We start from the raw sequence: 22,836 nt of genomic DNA on the forward strand, positions 1-22,836 counted from the left end.
CCCACCTTGTCACATTCATCACCATCTTGCATAGTGACATGCAGAAGCAGCTGCTATCTTTGTAATGACTTCCTAAAAAGATTAGGATCTTGACAGCGACCATGTCCACTGTTTGTTGGAGTGGAAAAGGGCACCAAAAGGGAGCACACGAGCATCGCCCCAATGAGATGGATACATGTCAGGGAAGACAAGAAAATTGTCTTTTTCATGATTATAATGTTCTTGTGCCTTAATTACCCGTCCACAAATGTGTGTGGGCTTTGCGATGATGGCTGTGTGGCGCGTGCGCGCGTGCGTACGCGCGTGGTAGGAGGTGGGGGAGAACCCATCAATGAGCTGGCTAGAATCCTTTTCAGCCCAGCATGATATAAGACCATATTCTCCACCTACGTTCCACTTGCTCATTGGCGTTTACGCAGGTATATTTATTGGCCCCCAAAGGGTAGACGCCCCCCATTTATCGGAGCAGATCACTCTGCACTCGGCACTTGAGCAACTTCTCTCCGATTCCGAACAACAGGTAGGACAAATTAGGATGATATTGGCAGGAGGGCATTTTTTGTTTGGGAAATGTTTGTCAACGTTTCGTGCGCATTTTACGCGCCAAATGCGCTCCAAGTGCACCTGATTGCTGGCAGCATTAAATTGACCTTAACAGGGGGGGGAGAAAACACTGAAAGATAAACGTGATATTTTCCAGGCGTTGCTGGGAAAATGAGAAGAAGTTTTTTACTGGCGTTTCTGCTCCTCCTCGTCAAACTTCGATGCAGTCAGTCCAGATGCGACGATCCCGAGTCACGCAAGCCAACTTCACTTGTAAGCTTTGTTTTGACATTTTCCGTGCATTTTCCGTGCATTGGTTGATTTGCTCTGATTGGTCTTTCTCAGCAGGAAACTCTTGGTTTAAATAACCCCAAAGTGAACCTCATGAGGAGGTATAGCGATTTGGATTATGACAGTTTTGTGGGTTTGATGGGCAGAAGAGATGCTGCCGGTGAGTTTTTTGTTTCTGTTTTGTTTTTTCATTACCCGTGTTTAAATGAAACACCTCATTTTACTAATCCTTTCAGATGCAAACGCTGTGCAACATCCGCAAAAAAGTAAGCAATTTTTATTTTAAGAGTGTGGGCTATTGAAGACAGAAACTCATATGTAATTTTGTTGTTGTTGTTTTTTTAGGGGAAATGCATGACATCTTTGTTGGATTGATGGGAAGAAGGAATTCTGAGCCCGGTGAGTGTGCCATCTGACTTTAGAAAGAAAGAAGAAATTATATTAGGTACACTTCTCTGTTTTCTATCCAGACACCGGTCCCTGGAGGAGAGCATACCCCGAGAGGAGAGGGATATTTGTGAACAAGTGTAGGCTGAGGTGAGGATTTTTTTTCTCTCTTTCAATGGGCTCACAGATTGTGCACCATCATTCACGGAAGTTTTCTATATCGGAAGATAAAACCATTCATCCATCAATCCAGCCATCTGTTTTCTTTTGTGCTTTTCCCAATGGGGTCGCAGGTGAGCTGGAGCCTTATCTTAGCTCACTTTGGGGCAGATATGTGGTTCAACTTGGTTGAAGATAAAACCATTTCAAACAGAGCCTCTGCTCACTCAAGCTTGTGGGCAATAAACACACCATTCGACCATTTGAGAACATTATGTGACTATTGCTTTGAAATGTCAAAGAAAAAAAGACAATCTCATAATAGTTATTAAAACTGCCTGGTGTGTTTTGCTGCAGGTTTCTTCAGGGGCTGTGACAGAAACAAAATCCACATGATGAAGGAGTCGCCCGACGGAGAACATGAATCACATTATAAAGCTGCCAAGTGGCCAATGAAAAAGAACATGGATTCTTCTTTATTATTGATTCAAAAGTTCAAAATAAACGTACTTTTATACATATTCTTTTATTGTGATGATGAATACTCAATAACCAAGTATGTTTGCGCTCATAAAAGAGATCGACAAGGATTCAATAATGATTTGTTAATTTGGGCCTTAAGTGTTCCCAGATGAAAGTACACGGCCTCATACAGTTATTTTTCTTTCCTACTGACTGTGGGTTTTAAGGCACATTGATGAGAAACACAATATTTAAAACATTTTTTTAAACTCATTCATTGCCATTGATGGCTATAGCTGTCAAAAATGTATTTGAACTATTTCTGTTAGTTTAAATTTGTTTCCACTTTTGTTAACAAGAGCATGAAAACCTAAAAAAATATTGTACATTAAGAACTGATATAAAATTTGTGATTAATCATGAGTTAACTAGTGAAGTCATTCGATTAATTACGGGGGGGAAATTAATTGCCTGACGCCCCTAATTTTTAATAATCTTTTGTTGTTTAAAAAAAATTGCAATTTTAATTTTAATTACTATTTTTATTTTTTTATTATATTTTCTTTTCTTTCTTTTTTTTTAAAAAAAGAAAAGATTATTAAAAAATTAGGGGTGTCAGGTGATTAAATTTTTTATTCATAATTAATCGCATGACTTCACTAGTTAACACGATTAATCACAAATGGTATATCTGTTCTAAAATTCAAATTCATACTCTTGTTAACAAAAGTGGGGAAAAAATAAACTAATAGAAATAGTTAAAATGATTTTTTGACGTCTATAGCCGTCAATGGCAGTGAATGAGTTAATGTTGTAACATTAGTAAACCTAAATATATATATTTTTTTAAATAAAATCGCAGTAACCTTTACAATTTGAAAATAATGCTCCATGGGACATCAGTTTGAGGATAGATTTTATGAATTTTTTTTGTGTCCCCATCACGCATTGCTAATGATGTGACTTGATGAGGGGCATCCAATATGAGTCCTTCACTCATTTGTGGGTCACTGGTCACATTCTATCTCTGACATGATTTAAAATGTAAAATGCCTTGTAATGTTTCACTAAAATGCATGAAATGAGGCACATGTCTAACAGGCATGCAAAGTGATAGCATGTGCCAGTAATATGCCACTTTGTGCTCAGATTTAAATCTACATAATGATGATGTCAAAGGTATTCAAGCAAAACTCCAGAGAAAATCTTGATTGAAATCAAAGTTGCTGCGAGTAAATCAAAATCTCATAACACACACGCACATATATGTATGTATGTGTATATACTGTATGTATATGTATGTATGTATGTATATATATATATATATATATATATATATATATATACTGTATATATATATATTATATTATATATATATATATATATATATATAATATATATATATGTGTGTATATATATATACATGTGTGTGTGTGGATGGATGGTATGACTTCTTGATGACGTTAGTAGCATGTTCTCACAATGGCCTGCGAACACAAAAGCATACCATTTTTAAATAATAATATAGAGAAATAGAATGACTACCACTAGGCAGTGAGGGAAAGTATGGTGAATTTAAGTTCATCAGTTTGTGCAGTGGACCACTGAGTGAAACAAGTCGGAGGACTGTCTCGAGTGAAAATACAAACTGCTACGTTAGCATCTTGAGCTAGTCACTAGCTTGCTGTCTATTGGCACGTTGTCATACAATACGTTTGTGTTTTAGGCTTTATATTATTTGAGTACATTCTGTGGAAATTACTTAGATAAAAAAAGAAAAGATAATTTACGTACAGCCACAACACATTTATCTGCGACTGTATTGATATTAATATATCACTTGTCATTTAAGTTAAGAGTATTTTTGGTTGATCCTAATGAGGATAAGCACTTTAGAAAGGTGAATAGAGAGGCTTTTGTTTTGACTTGTTGGAGGAGAGGAGAGAGAGAGGAGTGCATGGTAAAGATGGTCATTTAAGAATTGACATAATATTGGATATATGTAGAATGACAACCAACTATTTGCATATGCTCGTCATGCATCATTTTCTTTTATTTGTGTATGTGTTTTTTTTATGATTATTATTTTTAATTGTCTCCACACAACATCATTTGAAAATGACAACAGACTGTATGCCTTCTGTTTGCAGATTGTGTTAGAATCATAATTTAACGACCAAAACCAATTTGTGTCTTTTCGTCTGTTCTTCTGGTTTGGCAGGATAAATAAACTGGCGATTCAATGGGTGACAGAATCAGTAATAGATCTGTCTCATAGGAATTGCAAATTGATTTAGTTGCATCATCAACAATAAATTGACCAATTATCCCTTTGTTGACAAGGTATTGTGTCCCCTGCAATCATCTACTTAAAAATAAACACGTCTCTGTTTCACTGTTTGAGTTCTAAAGGTGCGGGTCAGGTGCACAATTGAAATGCATCAGATACTCCCATGTTCAATACATTTGTTATCACTGATGTGACAGCAAATTCATATATTGTTCCATGTACGATTGAGGGCACAACTTCAACAGTTAAATAAATAGCCTACAACCTTGTTAATAAACGAATAAATGACTTGTTTTGCAGCACAGATGCATATGAATGATAATAAAGGCTTTTCAACCACCAACAGGTTCATGCTTTAAACTGAATGTTGACACAACATGTCCCATTCTAATGTAGACAGTCTACACTTAGGATGTCTTTCTGATTAATAACTGTCCATGCTAACCCTGTCTAGTGTCTTGAGTTGATTTGTTTGGTTGATTTTACAACACTTAATTTATATTTTATACAAAAATACAAACACAATTTTTTTGTCATTTAAAAAATAAAAACAATTTAACAGTCATTATGACTTAGTAATAAAGATCTGTGAAAGAATCTGGTCTTCCCCCACCCCCCGCTGCTCTCATATTGTGAAACGCCCGAGGAAAAACAATCAATCACTTCATCTAAAAATGGGAGGTATTCACTACAATGATGAAGCAAGCTTGAAATGCAACAGCAGCTCCTAATAAAACTTCCTGGGTGCCATCCTGGGATATAGAAGCGGTCCTGGCTGGCTTGATTTGCGCCCCGGGCGAACCATCCTTTGGAGATTTATGTTTGTTTCTTTTTAATCGCTTCATTTTAGTTTAACCGCAGATACTAAAGATGAAAGCATTGGAATGGTGTTCTAACGTTCTTGACCACTAGATGTCACCCTAGGAAAGCCAAGCAAATCAAATATCCACCACTAATGTATGTTTAGAGTAAAACTGAAAGCCTACACTTGTTTTTGTTTTTTTAATAGTTGCATCCAGTCTACTCTTCAAAATAAACAATTGGTAGGCTATACCTAATACAAGTTTAAAATAATAATAATAATAATAATAATAATAATAATAATAATAATAATAATAATAATAAAAGTAAAAATAAAAATGAAAAACTGCGTTAAAAGAACACTTGCCAATGAGCTGTTGACATAATTGGCTGTTGCGTCATGACGTGTGTGTGTGTGTGTGTGGGGGGGGGTTCTCACCATTCATTACTGTACCACAACGCAATGTAGCATATTTTTCCCCAAAGGGCATGTTAGGTTGGGAGGGAAATTCCACAGCATGCAGTATTCATATGGATCGGCCTGAATCACCAGCAGATACGAGTTACTTGGCAAGGGTTTCACTTTTTCTTCTTCCTGTGCTGGGAGCTGTATGCTGACATCAGCTGCCTGAAACCAAGGTCATTTGGATTTCCGGGAAAGTCAGGATGATTGTCAAGATTTGCTCTGAAATAATTGTAAATAATCATAATTATTGTTCCAACCAGCTAATGGATTTGAATCAAAAGTATGTTATGACAAAATAGTCAAATGCTTGTAGCCTTTCTTATGACTAACATTTCTCCTGCAGCTTTGGCAAAATAGCAGAAGTCAAGTCAAAAATGATGTGCCCCCACTATAGTCTAAACAGTCAATGCCATTAATTTGTGTTTGGGGAATATGAACTAAGCAGAAAAATATAATTTTTATCCATCTCAGGAGGTGGCCATTTTGTCCTGTACTGCCACCTGCTGTCAACTGAAATTGACATCACAGCGCCCATGGGCCCTGGGAACGTCATGGCTCACCTGTTTTTTGGGTTTGGTCACATTATTTTTTCGAGGCAAGCTCATGGGCACTGCGTTGTCAATAGACACCAATAACAAAATGAACTAACCAAGTTATTACACTGGTGACAGCAGTTTTGAAGTTCTTGCTTTACAATCATTGAACAAATAATCAAACACTGATCAACATCACAATGTAATACAATTTTCAAATTGCAAAGGCTACAATTCTGAAAAAAATCATCTTAATTTCAGCCATCGTACTCTTTCATGTTAAGTCATACTTGTCTTTATTTGAGCATAAGACTACATTATAAAACCAATAAATAATAAATTTGATATTGCTAGACAGATTAATTTACTGCTTGTGTTTGTTGAAAAAAAAGAAAGGGCCATGAAAAATAAATAATCACATATTGAATCGCAATCACAATTTTGAGAGGGAAAAATTGCAATTGTATTACTTTTTCAAAATTTCTTTAACATATAATCATTCTTGAAACTGCACATTTCAAGTTTTTTTAAGACAAAGTATGTGAAGTTTGCTTTTAATGTTGGTGGTTAAGTTATTATTCGTTTTAATGTGTAAATTATTTAACAATCAATATCTGTGATTATTCATCGTACTGTTTTTGTTTTTATGGGGTCTGACATTCTATAAACGCCCATGCTCCCTCCCTCAAACTCTTGGAAGCTCTAGGAACTCTTGGAAGCACTTCGCGGTTACGCCACATGGATGCACCAGAGATTTATTGAACACAGACAATGTATGTGAAGTTTGCTTTTAATGTTGGTGGTTAAGTTATTAATCGTTTTAATGTGTAAATTATTTAACAATCAATATCTGTGATTATTCATCGTACTGTTTTTGTTTTTATGGGGTCTGACATTCTATAAACGCCCATGCTCCCTTCCTCAAACTCTTGGAAGCTCTTGGAACTCTTGGAAGCGCTTCGCGTTTGCATGTTTTATCCCCAATCAGTAACACGCTGCAGCGACTTCCGCGGTTGCCTGTGACGCGGGAGCCCCACCCACAAGCAGCCACACGCTTGCAGAGCATTTTAGTGACCTGCTGCAGGCACGCACCCACGCCTCTGCGCTCTCAAGTCAGATCACAAGACCGGACGAAGTTATCCAGCTGCTGCCAAACGGTAAGACTGCGCCTGTACACGCGACTCATAAAACCTGCGATTTTACAACGAACACTCGAAAGACTTCTAAAAGGAAAATCAAAACTCATGTTTTTTTTTGTTTTGTGTGCGTGTGTGTGTTTTTAATTATTATTATTTTTAAAATTATGTGCCAGGGATGCAAGTAACATGAATAAAAAGAAAGTAGTATGAAAAGTGGGTTAAACATGTAAAAGTTAAGTTTGAGAGTCCTTTAAATAGATCGGCAAAATCTTTTTTTTTCACTGCAGGTAATTTGAGCAGTTGGGATTTTCATTCAAGGTATCTAGAACTTAGTTGTAACTAGATGAAATGACAGATATCTGTACTATCTGCTTGCTATGGAAAGACTCCTTAACATTTAATATGTGTTGCAGATCTGATAAGTTATTTAAATGTAGCCACAGCAAAAGAGAATAAATTGGATTTGTAATACACATATTGTAACCCTTCTGATTCCTGGAGGAGTTAAAACAACTAATTAAAGTGATAGTGTGTAATACTTGACCACTAGATTTCGCTATATCGTAGCAAAGCACACACACTTTAGGGGCTCAGAGAGAACACACTTCACAAGCCTACCAGCAATTCTTAGTTTGCGTGAGCGAAGGAATATCTCGACAAGGACAACGACCTGGAAACCGGTGTGAACACTGGCGAGTGACACCGAACGACCGAATGAGCCGGATTGAGTCGGAGCAGTACAAGAGCGGCTAGCAGGAGTTAGTCGGAGCAATAGGCTGGAGTGGCTAACAAGAGCAGCTAATGGGAGAAGCTATTTTATTTATTTTTTTTAAAGTTAGTACAAGATTGAGAGAGCAAAGCAAAAGGTGACAAGCAACGGGAGCCCGAATCACGGGACTTAGCGTCGACCACCTGCAGCCCCCAGTTGTGGAAGGTAAGCGGCGATTGACCCATTGGGTCCGACACTAAATGCAAGCACCGCCAGGGCTAACTATACGTTCGTGAAGTTGTCCTTTGGGCATCTGTAGCAGGAAGATGGCGGCGACACGTCATATAATTACTGATTATTAGACCTACGATTATATAAAAAAATGTACGTTGATGTCATAGAACACATTTTTTTGCATATCATTGAAATCAATATTGAATGAATTATTAGTTCACCAGTAGATGACGCTAATGTCATGTCTGGGAAGATCTGGCTTTGGTTGAGGGCCCTGAGTGGGTTCCCGCCCTTCCGCGGGTTGACCAATCCGGGCCCTCAGCCACTTGTGCCTGGCCCCAGGTGTGGCTAGTTACCCAATTAGTGTGGGTGTATTTAGTTCCCGGGTGGTGATCAGACCGTGTGGGATCATTGCCGCTTGTCACGGTCAACCCCGGAGTGCTGGCTGTCATTTTGATTTGTGTACCGTTTCAGTTCCTTGTTTATGTTAATACTAACCAGTACCCTGGTTAGTGTTTGTTGTAAAATAAAGCACGCCAGTCTCGCCCGCACTCCTGCTGTGGTTCTCCTGCCTCCCTGCATTTTGGGACCTCCATTCCACACGCCGACAGACTCAACTCTGCTCCGTGACCACACTGTAACAGCTAAAGATTCCATACTGTCACTTTAAGAAATATAATTTTGATACAGCACTTCAACATGCAAAAAGTATGCTTTTTTTCCTCTCGAATAAATCAGCCTATTTACTGACGACTACAAATACCAAAAATGGACTTAGGACTCACTTTGGAGCTTTGGTATTATTACATTTTAAATGTAATAACAGAATTTTAATTTTCTGTAAACTTTGAATGCTTAGATAATCATCTATTTTCTCCACTTGATCTCTCAATCCTAATATGCTAATAGCACCTTGTCTTAACATAAACAAATGCACATGACACAACAGCTAGCTTCTCTCATTCCACCTGGAGCGGAGCCGGCCCGCGTCTCTGCTAGGAAATCCAAATAATATGGTGGACGCACGACGCGTGACGTCACACTATCCCTGTTCTAGTTTTCATTCTTCGTTTCCAGTTTTCACGTGAATCCTTTTGATCCGTAGTTTTAAGTTATTGTCTCCTCGGCTTTCTGCCTGAGTGTTTTGGTATCCACGCGTTGAGTCCTCTTTCTCCGTATTTTTTTGGTTTCCTCAGCTTTAAGCTTGAGTGATTGATCTCCACGTGTAGTTTTTCCCACGTCGCCTTTAGTTTCTCCGCTTTGTATAGCTCGTTTGAATTTGTTATTCTGTTTATTCGCGTCGTGCGGTTTTATAGCCCTCGGATGTATTTTTGTTAATGCGACTTTTGTTAATAGTTTTTCTCCTGGCTTCGTTCCAGCGCTTTGTGTTGTTGCTCCCCACTGTGTAAGAATACATTTGTCAATCATAACCTTTGTTTCTCTGCGTTTGTGGCATCCGCTATCCGGGTTATCCGGAAATCGTTACAGTAAGACTACATGTTTCCGATTTAAAAAAAAATAATAAAATAAAATAAAAAATAAAAGAGAGAGAGAGAGAGCAGCATGCCTTGAACTTATATTAAACATGTGTTTGTTTTTCTTGCTATCACATTGTCTAACAGTGTGTACTTGATTGAAACATAATTAAAAACGTAGGGGATAAAATATTTTTAATTAAGGTCAAAATTGAACTATAGGCTAACCTTATAATTTTGGGTTCATATTTTTATATCCAACTCGAGAGTCCTGGCCTCATTAGCCATGAACATCAGCACATGTTGCTGAGTTGTAGAGACGTGGGAGGGATTGGGTGGAGCAAACCACCAAGCAAAAACGGGGGTGCTGTATTTCTGTTGTTAAAAAAAAAACAAAAACATTTCAACCATATACTACTGTATGGTTTAAAAAATAATTTAGCTTGTGGACATACATTTAAAAAAATCTGGGATGCTAGAATTTAATTTCAGGGTGTTTTAACCCTCACAAAAATGGACTAGTAATGTAGCACTACATACACTTTTCCTAAATATCTGCAACGCTATTTCACCTACTATAGATGACATCACTTTTACCATTCTTGTTATGTATGGGATTTTTTACAGTCATCTCTAACGGAATTGTACATATCTGTAACTCCATGAACGGCAAAAGTGATTTAGCAGATATCTGAAATAATACATGTGGATAGGAAGAATGTACTTGTGGATACAATATCTATGATGTTCTTTTTGATTTGGCAGAAGCGAATTTCGGATATCGGCAACATACAGGCCTATATCCTGCCCCCGTTAGCTGGAAATGTTAAAATGGCTGAGTGTGTAGCTCAGATTAAAATGACGCTATAGACAATACATCAGACAATATACTTGTCACATAGTAGCACAACACACGAGTAGCATGTTGATTGACATGCGACAATAATTACAGTAGATGTAATCTACGTTTGTTTAAGAAATGTGTCTACTCATAGTTAAACTTTAGTGCTAATTAACTGGTCTGGCAAGAACAGTATATATGACTGTTGACTACAACACAAACCATACAATTTCCTTAAAATTAAATAAAATTAAATTGAGCGTAGCCCTAGCTAGAGCTTGCTCTCTGTAGTTACTTTGTATTTTTGTGTTCTTCATCCAGTCCTGCTGTCTCCTTTAATTTGCATTTGTGTACATTAAGACTCGACTTCCATGTCCTGTCTGCTAGGTGACTTTTTTTGTTGTCTTTTTTTATGCTTTTGGGATAAAACTGAATGCAGACATCCCAAAAACGTAAAAATGTAAACATTGGGGAAAAAATAGACATAAGTATTTTCACATAGCATTGATAATATACTTTTTTTGTATGATTTCGGAGATGTGAGGATTCAACCTGACAGCAATAATATGTACTTTTAACAACATACGGTGTGCTGTTCTCTTCCTTCCAGATGCGTGTCTCCTATAAGAAATGTATTGGACTACTTGTGATCAGTGGTTTCCTGTTGGTTACGCTGTTAAAAACATGGAGCCCAGGAAGTGGATCAGGAGTTGACCTACGGCCAGCAAGGACCAGTAAAATGGAGACAGCCATCATGGAGAAAATCCAAGACCTCTTTAATGACTATAATGACATTCCTTATAATATAAAAGAGGATGTAGCAGGGTAAGTTTTAGTAAGTTAATTCTACACTGCAGTGGATGATTCTCCTCATCTCACATTTGTTTTCCGATGCAGTCGCTTGGCAAGAAATACGTGTGTCTGCGTGGCGGATAAGGAGACTTTTCATCTGCCTTTCTCCAACTTGCTCTTCCCACGTGTAAAGGCCCACAACCTGGACCTGAAATTTTTGCACTCACATCCCGACCCTGAGGGTGTGAAACATCGCAGAGCTCGAGAATACAACACTGTTCAAATGAGGTAAAGTCCTATTTTTGTCATGATGGTTCTTAGCTTTGGATAACCTCTTCCCATACATTTATGAGATTACATTTTCTATCAAACAACAAATGATTACGTTACATGACATAACTCATTCATTTAACTCATTCACTGGTGTACATGTTTATATTGGTCAAACTGAAATCCAACCCTTCACTGCCAGCGACGTACATGTTTGTCAAGTACATTTTTCAACAGGTAGGCATGGAAGAGGGTCTTACCCAGCTTGTCTGTGAAATTAAGCTACTTTAGTGACAAACAGATCCCCGTATTTAAAGTGTACATTTTGAGGTATTGATGGGGAAACAGAGCATACATTGTAAAGTTTGATAAATACTTAGTATTCCCATTTTTGTGTCTAGTCGTGTATTTGCCAAACTAATTCGTCTGGTAATTTTAATACTCATCACCATGTTTGGGGCAGATGTGACGTCACGTCATTGACAGGCCTTCACTCGCACCCATTAGTTAAGTTCTGTCATCCAAAATTGATTATTTATTATTATTTATTTAAACGGAAGAAAGATATAACCTGACCTGGGATCTGGCTGAGATACTGCAGGAGAATACTTACAGTACATACGTGACAGCACCTCCTCCAGTCTTATCTTGGTTGTCATCAGTCACGGATTAATGGACCTTCCGTGAGTATTGACTCGGATTCATCAAGGGAGTTAGTTGAGCCAAGGCGGCATTCAACGAAGTGACGTCGCAACGTCAAAAACGCGTTTGTATGCAGTTTTCCTTGATTTTTTTTTTCTGATGAAAGAAGAGAACCCACCGATTATTTTGGTAGGTGTGGTGCTTATATTGTCACAGAACATAATAAATGTTCTGTGGGTCTTGAAAAATCAGTTAATCTAAAACAGCTGGACATACGGGGAACTCTACTTGGAAAACGGTTTGCAGTGATTAAGCTAATCATCATTCATTCTCATGGAAAGTAGAGAGCTGAATATTTGCACGATCACTTAGCAAAACTTGGATTTTTTTTTCTAACAAGCCTCATCAAGCATGCATCCATTTCAAACATGACATTACTGTTGAAATGAAACCAAAACCAAAATGCATCACAAACTTGAGATTGACTAAAAATGCAGCATTCCTGCTTTCAATGACCTTACTAATGGCCAATTGTTTGATGTTTACTCATTTGAAAGTCAGACACAAGTTGAGTTTTCTATAATGACTAACACATTACTATATGTATGAAGGTCCTCCAGTCCTGCAGATGTGCTGATTGTAAACGAGGCTAACAGTCCCCTTCAGTTTCCCTCCCAGGGTGTAGCAGTGCGACCCCTCGACACAATCATTATACCAGGTAAAGCTGATTTTGTTTAAATAAACCTTCAACCTCATATCTTTCACATAGATTATCGATACTGTAGATGGATTTTTGATCAAATGAGTCTGAGCAAATTATTTAAGGAAAATAAATCTCTGTATTGATGTCAGTCTGAAAAAGTGTATTTCTGTGTTCACTTTATTTTTTTGCCATTGGATAATTGGCTCTGCAAAAAGAAATTTGACTTGCTAAGTTACATAGCTCGTGTTATGTCTAGTGGATACATTTTCTTCACACTCTATCGGTTTTGGCATAATTACTGTAAACAACATGTTTTCGTTGGCAAAATATCACATCATATCGTATGTTACTTTGTAATTCTCACTTATAGTCCTCTATTCGCAAAAACATGCTTGAAAGAGCTTATTGTGGAATCTGACCTCATGTTCATCAAACACCTCTTATTTACAGGTACAGACTTGTATCATTTCTTTGTTTGAATATTTTTTTTTCTTACTTTAGGTTTGGGTCTTATTGAAGAAGCAACATCAAACCATACGGTAAATTTAGCCACATTGGTGATTGAAAGTGAATGTAAGCTGTCAAAAATGATCAGTGTTTTTCCCCCCACTTCCTTGAAATGGCATTGCAGGTATATTTGAACGCCACACTGGGGACTTTTGATGTGGCTGCTACAGTGGAGAGGGTTTCGGTTAAAGGAGAAGGAAAGACGCACATGGTCCTCTCAAGTGCCTTTCTCTCGGCTCTGAACAGACAGCTCCAGTTTATCACCTATACAAACACTGTTTTCCATCCCAGGACCGCAGACACAGGTGCAGTTGTCTCACATGTGAATAATGCCATATATTTCAGTCAAACAGACTTTCTAAACAAATATAAACAAACCTTGTTGGTCAAATAGCTATACTGATTTGACTCTAATTTACATCTGTCGTATTTGCACTGCCCCAGAGGAGATCGAGAAGAGACCTTGCTCAACTCAAGGCTAGAGAGTTAATGATCAGCTTTTGGCCTGAGGATGACGTGTGATAGAAAATAGTAACAACTAGCACCCTTGCTCGCTCATGTGAACGTATCAGAAAGACAATAAAAGGACTTTGGCCCTCTTTAAATCCTGTTGACCCTTGCTCACAAAACGAGAGGGATGCTAAGATACGGGCAACAAATACTCGCTAGCACTTTCAAGCAGTGAGCAAAAAAAAAAGAATATATATATATATATATATATATATATATCAGAAAGACAATAAAAGGACTTTGGCCTATTATATATATTTATACTAACAGTTTACTAACAATCATCATCAAGTGGAGAAATTATAGTACAAGAGTGGCATTACTAAGAACTGCACATCCCTCCAAAACTGAGGAAAGGACGATAAGAAAACTGGTCAGGGAAGCTTGCCAAGAGGCCGATGGCAACATTGAAGGAGTTTCAGGACTATTTGGCACGTACCGGCTCTTTGGTGCATGTGACAACAATGTTACCTCTATATGTCTGTGTTTTGAGGAGTTCAAACCCGGCTACATTTTGCAAAAACTTACTTCTAGACATTTCTCCTCCTCTTTTACATGTGGGGAAGAGTATTATGTTCAGATTAAACCAATTTAGAACTTTTTAGCTAAAATTCCAAAAAGTATGTTTGGTTCAAACATGTAGCATGGTGGCGGCGGCATCACGCTAAGGGGCTGTTTTTCTTCAGCTGGAGTTGGAGGGACATGTAAACAGTACAGAAGCTAGTCAGTGTTAGCGCAAAATCTTCAAGCTTAAAAAAAATGAAGAATATAACTACAGAATTTTATTTGGGGTTAATAAGAACCACTTAAAATGGTGGCAGATTCTCTTTTAACATGGGTTTAAATGTGATTGGTTACACATTTACAATCTGCTTCTTCCTCTGGTCGTTGAATCGATGGAGGCTGATGTCTGTGGATCTCACTCTGCTTCGTCTGTCCTTCCGTCCTTTCCTCAGTCTTTCCTTTGCTCTCTTGAGGTCTCCCTAAATTGTTGCAATTTAGATGTTTCTGGGGTTGGTGAAAGATTCTGGTTGGTAACCCGGTGGGTAGTAGGTGATGTCTGGTCGGTGCTGGATTTCACTTTTCTTTCTTTTCTTTGATCCTTCCTCGGGTCTCCTGACAACCTCGCGACTCTAGCTGGATTCTGAAGTATCCGGTTTAGGTGAACGGTGTGGGATTTTTAATAGGTTTTAGGTGAATTAATGAGTACACTCTCACACGCACGCACACATGCACACACACACGCGCGCATGCGCATACTCACGCACATACAAAAAAAGAAAAAGAGAAAAAAGGAGAGAGAGAAATGATGATGACATGTCGAATCGTTAAGATTACCGAATGAACAATACTGAGCTTTCAGGGGAAAAAAAAAAAATGTGATTGGTTATATGAACACAGGAGGGTGTGCAAACTTATGCAACCACATCATCACTGTTTATTTTTACTTCCCTTATCGAAAAGATGTATTTTTTAATTGCATTAAACAGATTAAAGGTCACATTGATAGTGTAAAAAAGCTGTGAAATTAATAACCTTGGCCGCTTTTTCTTAATATCACATAACTTGACATTTGAATGGGGGTGTGTAGACTTTTTGTATCCTCTGTATTTATGCCAGGGACGTGTTGACAAGTACAAAAATTGAAGCTCTTCCACTGGATAGCAGAAGGCAAACACTTCAAAATAGCTTTAGATTAAATTTTACACTGTACATTTGTGAGTAAATTGAGATCAAAATTTAATTGTCAATGTACTTCCTTCTGCACTCTCACACTGGTCTGCTGCTGCTCCTTGCTCGTGGTTTGATGGTTTGATATGACCTGAAATACATCTCTGTATGTGGGTGTGCCACCACATGCCGACTTACATTGTACTCCTTTTGCAAACAGTAAAGATGGTAGTGATGAGGAAGTGCAATGAAACCTGTTCAAAGAATGGAAATTGTGTGTAAACAAAATGTGGGAACTGGTTTTATGGCAGTTGTGTTTCATCTCCACAGTTCAATTTGCAACCAAAGGCCACAGCTCATTTTTCACCATAAAAATCGGACATCCTGCCATCCCGAGACTTTACAACTCCGGCTATCCAAAAGGTTTTTGAGCATTTTCCACTGTTTTGTTTGATTCATTTACATTTTTCACCTCATCTTTAGAAACGTAATCAATGTTTTTGTGTTTCCTCCCAAGAGACCAATATTAGCGCTCTTGTTACCATCGTGACAAAGACCTTTCTACGCTACGACAAACTCAAAGATCTCATCGACAGCATACGGCAATATTATCCAACGGTCACCATAGTGATAGCAGATGATAATGAGCACCCTCAGCAAGTGACTGGACCACACATTGAGCAGTTTATTATGCCATTTGGAAAGGTACAGTAAATATCTAAGTATAGCATGTCGTGATAGGTAAATGCTGCCAATTATGAGTCCTTGTTTGATCATCAGGGTTGGTTTGCTGGGCGAAATTTGGCAGTGTCTCAGGTGATCACCAAATATGTGCTTTGGGTGGATGATGATTTCATCTTCAAAGCAGACACCAAGTTGGAGAAGATGGTGGACATTCTTGAGAGGACCAGTCTGGATCTGGTAAGATGAATGCAAGAAAATAAGAGACCTCCGGAAACTTTTTTTTTTTTTTGAAGCAGACTCTAGAACAGCGGTGGGCATCGAGGGCTGGAGTCCTGCAGGTTTTGCATGTTGCCCTTCTCCAGCACAGCTGATATATGATCAGCTCATCAGAAAACTCTGCATAAGCCTGATAATGATCCTGTTAATAGGAATCAGCTTGTGTTGGAAGTGAGAAACCTCCAAAACTTGCGTGACTCCGGCCCTCGAGGACCGAGATTGCCCACCTCTGCTCTCGAACAAGGATGGGCAACTTAAATCCTAGCGAGGGGGCCGCTATTTTTCAAAAAAGATCCACTATCCTGACCCAGCAACAAAGAGTTTGAAGCAAACAACAAAATAACCACATATTGTATTTTTTTTCCTAAGGAAAAAAAAAATGCCCGTTTAAGGATGGCACAAAACTGCTGAAAAAGAAACCAACATTAAGTGCAAGAACTCATTTTGTAATTTTTTTTCGCAAAATCAAGTCACTCAAATTGTTAATATTATTTTAATATTATTTAGGTCAGGGGTGCTCAAGTTCGGTCCTCGAGAGCCCTTATTCAGCCTGTTTTTCAGGTTTCTCTCCACTAACACACCTGATTCATGATCAGGATCATTATCAGGCTTCTTGCTGATTAGCTGATCATTAGATTCAGCTGTGCTGCAGGAGGGAAACATAGAAAACAGGCTGGATAGGGGCTCTCGAGGACCAAACTTGAGCACCCCTGATTTAGGCTATATGTTTTTCCTGCGTATCATTCCAAATCCACAATGGATGGATAAATACTTTTTTTCTAACTTTAAAGAAATGTGGTGTCTTGAGTTGCCGCATTTCACATCTTACAGGTAATTCCAAATCTACAAATGCAATATTAATAAGAAACCGTGTTTAGTCTAAAGAATCTGCATAAAGCAGTGTTACATTTTTAAGACAACACACAATATCTTTCAACAACCAGACTTAGACTGAAACTTCCCTTCTTTATCATTCCTATTTGACAAAATGATGAATGGATTGACTCATTTATGATATACTTGTTTTTTCGTGTTCTCTAAACATGAGGCGGCAACAAACAAAAAGTGGCATTGTCGTTTTTATTTGCAAAATGCAAAGAATGCTGTAGAGCTGTGATAACATCACCTTTGTTGTGACTTCCTGTTAGACAACGAACAGTTGCTGCACATGAGCATGAGGTTGACTGAATGAAAACAAAATTATTGTATTACCTCAAATTGTGGCTTTTGTGTGGTATCATTTGATAGGTATCAAATAACAGCGCAATGTGTTATTCATATTAATAAATGCCGCACTTCAAGACACCATATTTCTTTAAACTTCGAAAAAAACAAAAAACAAAGCATTGCTAGGTGGCTGTATCCCTTTTCAGTGATCTCGCTACAATTTAATAGTTTTTATGCTTTCTGAAATGCTGTAAGACACAACAAGATGGCGCCAAATCCCTATGAAATTAGAAAAGTAACACATTGGTGTCCAGGAAGTCTGTTTGAGTGACACATCTCAATTTAAGGACACGGTTTATATTTCGGGTATTTTTTCTTTGTGTAGATTGGTATTTATCCACATCATGTAAATCCACAATGGTTGAATTTTTGGGCAACTGTCGTATTATGCTAATGCCGTCTAGTTTCCTGCTGACATCTTTGGTGGATTTCTTAATTTCTATCCTAAATCTATGCTTGCACTGACCATTGAGCTTTTTTGTTGTTCCGTATGTTTACCATTTAAAATGCTACAGGTTGGGGGTGCGGTTCGGGAGGTAACAGGCTGGACTTCAACATTCCGTCACACCTTTTCATTGGAAGCGGGTGGAGGAGATGGTGACTGTTTACATATCAGGCGTGGCTATCATCATGCCATTGAGGGATTTCCCAATTGTGTAGTTGCTGATGCTGTCATCAACTTCTTCATGGCGAGAACTGATAAAGTGCAGCAGGTGGGCTTTAACCCCCGCCTGGCTCGCCGCGGCCATTTAGGTGAGTAGCACCTGTGCCCATGAATGGTTGAGCTGCATAAAATGATGTCTGCCTTTAACAAAACAAATACTGTGCTGCTTTGAGATATGAGTAGAATTTGTTCTGTGTCCACATTCACAATTCAAAAACACTTGTATATGCGTATGTATCTCAAATCATGTTACCCGTTTAACTCATTCACTGCTATTGACGTTAAAAATTCATTTGAACTATTTCTATTAGTTTAACATTTTTTCCACTTTTGTTATCAAGAATATGAAAACCTAAAAAAAAAAATTGTTATTGTACATTTAGAACATATATTAAATTATGATTAATCGTGAGTTAACTATTGAAGTCAATAATTAATTACATTTAAAAATCAGGCAATACATTTTTTTTTACTTCAAATTTTAGATCTGTTCTAAATGTACAATCAATTTTTTTCTAGGTTTTCATACTCTTGTTAACAAAAGTGGAAAAAAAAATGTTAAACTAATAGAAATAGTTAAAATTAATATTTGACGTCTATAACCGTCAATGGCAGTGAATTAGTTAAATGAATGGAAAGGCCTTTAATCGGTTTTAGTCTGCCCAATAAGCAATAAAATAAAATTGTAATGTGTTTTTTAGTTGGGAAAAATAGTTATTAACTTGGTATTATTATATTTTATTTGAATACAACAACAACAATGGCATAATTAGATAATATGTTTAAAATTATAATAATAATAATTAAATGTTTCGCCACATTTCTTACTTCATTTAATGGACATTGTGCCACTCTGTGTCTGGTATGCATGCTTTGAATGGAAAAGGTAACACAGTCCCATCTAGCCACAGTAATGGTAGTTGTTCTCACAGAAGATAAAGAATTTATGCCCGTCTATTGGTATATTTTCTTTGTTCATATGTTGCTCCATTGTTTGCATTCAAGCATCCAATGCTAAAGGGATTATAACACTAAAAAACACAGATGCTATTAGTTAGCTCATCTATGGTGTTTTGCATTGTTAGCAATAAGCTAAGCTTTCCTAAGGCAAATCAATGTGATTGTTTTATACACAATGTGTATTATTTTTGTTTCATGCTTAGTTTGACTGTAAACTTCAACTCAGGGTGTCAATGAACAGCTTGAAAATTCGTTTTTGAAGACCTTCAATCTGCTAAACTGCTCCTTGCTGCAAAGTGAGCTTAGTTGCGTTCACTGGCCAGCACTTGTGCAAAACTAGGTATAAAGTCAACCCAAAACCGTTGAATGCGCACAGTGACAACATAAACTGGCTGTTGCAGATCCGCTGATCTGTTGTTTACGGATTTCACTGATTTCAATGCTGTTTAGTCCTTGTACTTTGATGAAAACTGTCCTGAGCCACCATTGTGGCTATCCTCTCATTCAGCTGGAGAGGATTCAGTTACAAATCCCTCCCTGCTTTTAAAATTTGCGTTTGGGTGAGCGCCAAATTAGATGATTGTCGCTAATGAAGCTAATGTTGCTAACGTTCAGTGAGTATTTTTTTTTTCTGCTTTTTGATTAAAGTGTGTAAGAAAACTAGAGGGAAAGAACATTTCCTAAAACAAAATGTTCTTTTGCTCCCCACAGAGTTCTTCATTGACGGGCTGGGCTCTCTCCACATTGGCTCCTGCAGTGATGTCATCATAAACCACGCGTCAAAGATCAAACTTCCATGGAGTGAAACCGAATCCGAAAAGGCCTATACAAAGTTTCGGTACTCCAACAGCAATGATGAAAACCACATTCATGATGAAGTCTTTTATTTCACAAACAGGTTCAAATGCATGACCAGGCAGTAAGATTATATATATTATATTATAGTATAATAATAATAATAATAATAATAATAATAACAATAATAGCAATGAGATTATGTTTGAGTGCATATTGTATTTATTTATTTTTCTGCCAAATCATGTTGATTTATTAAGTGGAAATGTATCATGTTGGTATTACAGTAAAGTTCGTGTCCTGTTTCTCTAACAGACATCACCTTATAAGCAACATTTATTTTCTAAAGACATATTTGTGTGGTTCTGCCTGGGGCATGACTACTGACTAAAGTTCCACAGACGGACCGGCCTTGTTGAACCATTGACTATTTTGCCACCGCGTGGTTTATATGTGTGGCTCATACAGTGAAATACATCGAATTACTATCACCCTACTATTAATGTACATTAACTTGGCAAGCGCATAGACAAAGGGAAGCCATTGAGTTCTATTTTCTGTCATGTTGCCAGAATGTGCTAACCTCTAATGTGAGCAAAGAAAACCAGCTATTAAGGCAAATGTGCTTAAGTGCTGGACACTTGGGTGTAATTTGATCGTCACTGTCATATTGCTGTTGTTTTTTTATCATGGCATGGTCACTGCCAGGAAGCTCAGGGCTGTTGCACACTCTTATCTTCCTTAAGCACGGCTAAATGTTATCAGAGAAATGCCACTGGTAAACATTAGTAGCAAGTATAATGCATGACTGTATATAACTTTTTTTTAATATTTTGATGAGTTAACTGTACAGTTGATGAATTATGCAGGGAATACCTTTCTGTAGATGGTACATTTACTTATTGCTCATTTACATTTTTTTTTTTTTTAGGCAAGGCGGCTTCATTTATAAAGCACATTTCACACACAAGGTAACTCAATGTGCTTCACATGCTTAAAAGTACAACATTTAAAAGCATTCACAAAAAGATGAGTTGAAGACATTTAAAAGCCAAGTAAATAAAAAAAAAAGTAGCTTCATAAAATTACTAAAGGAACGTACCATGTAAGTACAAGGTTTTGAACATGATTTTGAAAATGTTTTGAAAAACCTTGAGGGGACATGGATTTTAATCTGGATTTAAAAGCAGAGGAATGGATATTAGTGAAGTATTGTGTAAATAGAATATGGGTTTGAAAGGCAAGATATTCCAGAATGAATTTTCTTAAAAACAAGATTACTATTTTCAAACTAATTTTACCTTGATTATTTCATTGTGAAGGAATATTATTTTATGACGAGCTGAGCTCCAATATTTGAAACTTGTGAGAAAAAAAAAGTCTCTTTCAATCTTCAACTGACAATAATTTTCAGTTATAGTTCAAATGTATTGCTGTGAGCATCAGCTCTTAAGTGTTAAGATAAATGTTGAAAGTCCTCAGGGTTGCATTTCTGCATACCTTTTCTAGCTTAAAAGTTGTTTGGGCAAGTTTACAACATTCCATTAAATTGTGTTGATTTATCGAGCACCTTTCTTGCTTCATGGCACTCAAAGAGCATCTTAAAAAGTCACTTTATTTATTATGATGGTGGTGTAAATCAGGAAACCGCTCACTGACACACTTGTATTGCTCCTACTAATACCAGGCTACAGCATTTTTCCTTTGTCATTTGAAGAGGCCTCGGCACAGCAATGCCATTCGAATTAAGTTCAGTAGCATGTTTTGTTGCAATATGTGTTTTCTATACTTTGAATGAAGTTGAAAAAAATCACGCAGGATCGTTCAAAGTAAAGTAAAATTACCATATTGTATTCTGTGATTAATATTATTTGAGGGAGGAGTCATATGTATTGTACCACTAAAACTACACACTGATTTTACCCCATCCACTGAACAAGCAAGCATGTTTGTGAGGGTATTTGTTTGGTTGTATCAACCGTTGGTACCCACTAAGCAGACGCCGTACAGTATTTTGCAAATACACTTTGACTGTGCTCAGCTGAGGCTCTGTTTTGTCTACGTGTAAAGTTTCTTTTGATAACCTGATGTGAATTTGATTTGATTGGAATAAACACTGCATTGTGACCCTTCAGTGGGAAGGATGAGCTTCTTGTTCTTTCAACTTGTGGCCACAGGATGGAGACAGATTCTTCTCCTTTACAAAGATTTACTTTAAAATTAGCAGTCATATATGTGTCATAATTTATTTGACATACGTTTTTTTATTTTCTGCTATTTTGTCACTTTTTAATTGTGTTTTGTATGTGTAATCTTAAGCACAACACTTTATTACAGTCATTTTTTTTTTTAAAAAAGGGCTCTATGAAAAAAAGCCAAATTGAGTGTTTTTACTCAAATGTAATTGTAATCCAGATTTGATTTTACTGGTATTGAACTTCACTTGTATTTTTTGAACGTTATTTCTATGGAAATAAAAGTCTGATACAGAGCAAACAAATGAGCATGTTCGTGTGTTTGCAGTGGTTTGTTTAAAATGTAGAGCTGGTTAGTAGGTCTGCCCGTAGAATCTGGCGAGAAAATAGTTGGCCAGAACCTTGTGTACCAAGCTCTAATAGGAGTGGTCTACTTCCAGCCAATTAGTGAAACACTCCTTGAGCTTAAAAGGGAAAATCCACAGGGTACAATGTCTAGAGGCTTCTTTGAAATATGCACGGAAAAAAAGAACTTGGCTGTCTAACATCAAGCAAGAACATAATTAGGTTTTTGTCTTTTCTGTCCTGGTTTGATAGTTATATTATTAAG

General features: G+C 37.4%; 2 protein-coding genes across 4 annotated transcripts; both read left to right on the forward strand.

Annotated features, from left to right (window-relative positions):
• The first annotated feature begins 221 nt into the window (after nt 1-221).
• tac3a (tachykinin precursor 3a) lies at nt 222-1,901 on the forward strand. Of its 2 annotated transcripts, none has more exons than XM_077578800.1 (7): nt 222-520; nt 701-816; nt 892-994; nt 1,071-1,100; nt 1,180-1,233; nt 1,305-1,371; nt 1,738-1,901. In XM_077578800.1, the coding sequence occupies exons 2-7, from the start codon at nt 715-717 to the stop codon at nt 1,754-1,756; spliced, it is 375 nt and encodes a 124-aa protein (XP_077434926.1). In that variant the 5' UTR covers nt 222-520; nt 701-714; the 3' UTR covers nt 1,757-1,901. The 2 variants fall into 2 exon arrangements, with proteins under 2 accessions (XP_077434926.1, XP_077434917.1); XM_077578791.1 differs by having other exon boundaries at nt 226-520; nt 889-994.
• Nucleotides 1,902-6,755: 4,854 nt separating this feature from the next.
• b4galnt1a (beta-1,4-N-acetyl-galactosaminyl transferase 1a) lies at nt 6,756-22,178 on the forward strand. 2 transcript variants are annotated; one of them, XM_077551464.1, is made up of 11 exons: nt 6,756-7,089; nt 10,941-11,155; nt 11,228-11,410; nt 12,646-12,752; nt 13,239-13,276; nt 13,369-13,549; nt 15,756-15,848; nt 15,943-16,130; nt 16,206-16,346; nt 18,128-18,365; nt 19,948-22,178. In XM_077551464.1, the coding sequence occupies exons 2-11, from the start codon at nt 10,941-10,943 to the stop codon at nt 20,157-20,159; spliced, it is 1,596 nt and encodes a 531-aa protein (XP_077407590.1). In that variant the 5' UTR covers nt 6,756-7,089; the 3' UTR covers nt 20,160-22,178. The 2 variants fall into 2 exon arrangements, with proteins under 2 accessions (XP_077407590.1, XP_077407598.1); XM_077551472.1 differs by lacking the exon at nt 6,756-7,089 and adding an exon at nt 7,876-8,005.
• The last annotated feature ends 658 nt before the right edge of the window (nt 22,179-22,836 follow it).

This window comes from Vanacampus margaritifer, chromosome 1 (assembly GCF_051991255.1).
Source record: "Vanacampus margaritifer isolate UIUO_Vmar chromosome 1, RoL_Vmar_1.0, whole genome shotgun sequence".
Classification (NCBI taxonomy): domain Eukaryota; kingdom Metazoa; phylum Chordata; class Actinopteri; order Syngnathiformes; family Syngnathidae; genus Vanacampus; species Vanacampus margaritifer.

Bases quoted from the DNA above. Each gene is read 5' to 3' on its own strand.
- tac3a (XM_077578791.1), top strand. From the start codon at position 715: ATGAGAAGAAGTTTTTTACTGGCGTTTCTGCTCCTCCTCGTCAAACTT. The intron at 995-1,070 runs GTGAGTTTTTTG...TAATCCTTTCAG, and splicing joins GGGCAGAAGAGATGCTGCCG to ATGCAAACGCTGTGCAACAT. The intron at 1,234-1,304 runs GTGAGTGTGCCA...TTTTCTATCCAG, and splicing joins AAGAAGGAATTCTGAGCCCG to ACACCGGTCCCTGGAGGAGA.
- b4galnt1a (XM_077551464.1), top strand. From the start codon at position 10,941: ATGCGTGTCTCCTATAAGAAATGTATTGGACTACTTGTGATCAGTGGT. The intron at 11,156-11,227 runs GTAAGTTTTAGT...TTTCCGATGCAG, and splicing joins ATAAAAGAGGATGTAGCAGG to TCGCTTGGCAAGAAATACGT. The intron at 13,550-15,755 runs GTGCAGTTGTCT...TCATCTCCACAG, and splicing joins TCCCAGGACCGCAGACACAG to TTCAATTTGCAACCAAAGGC.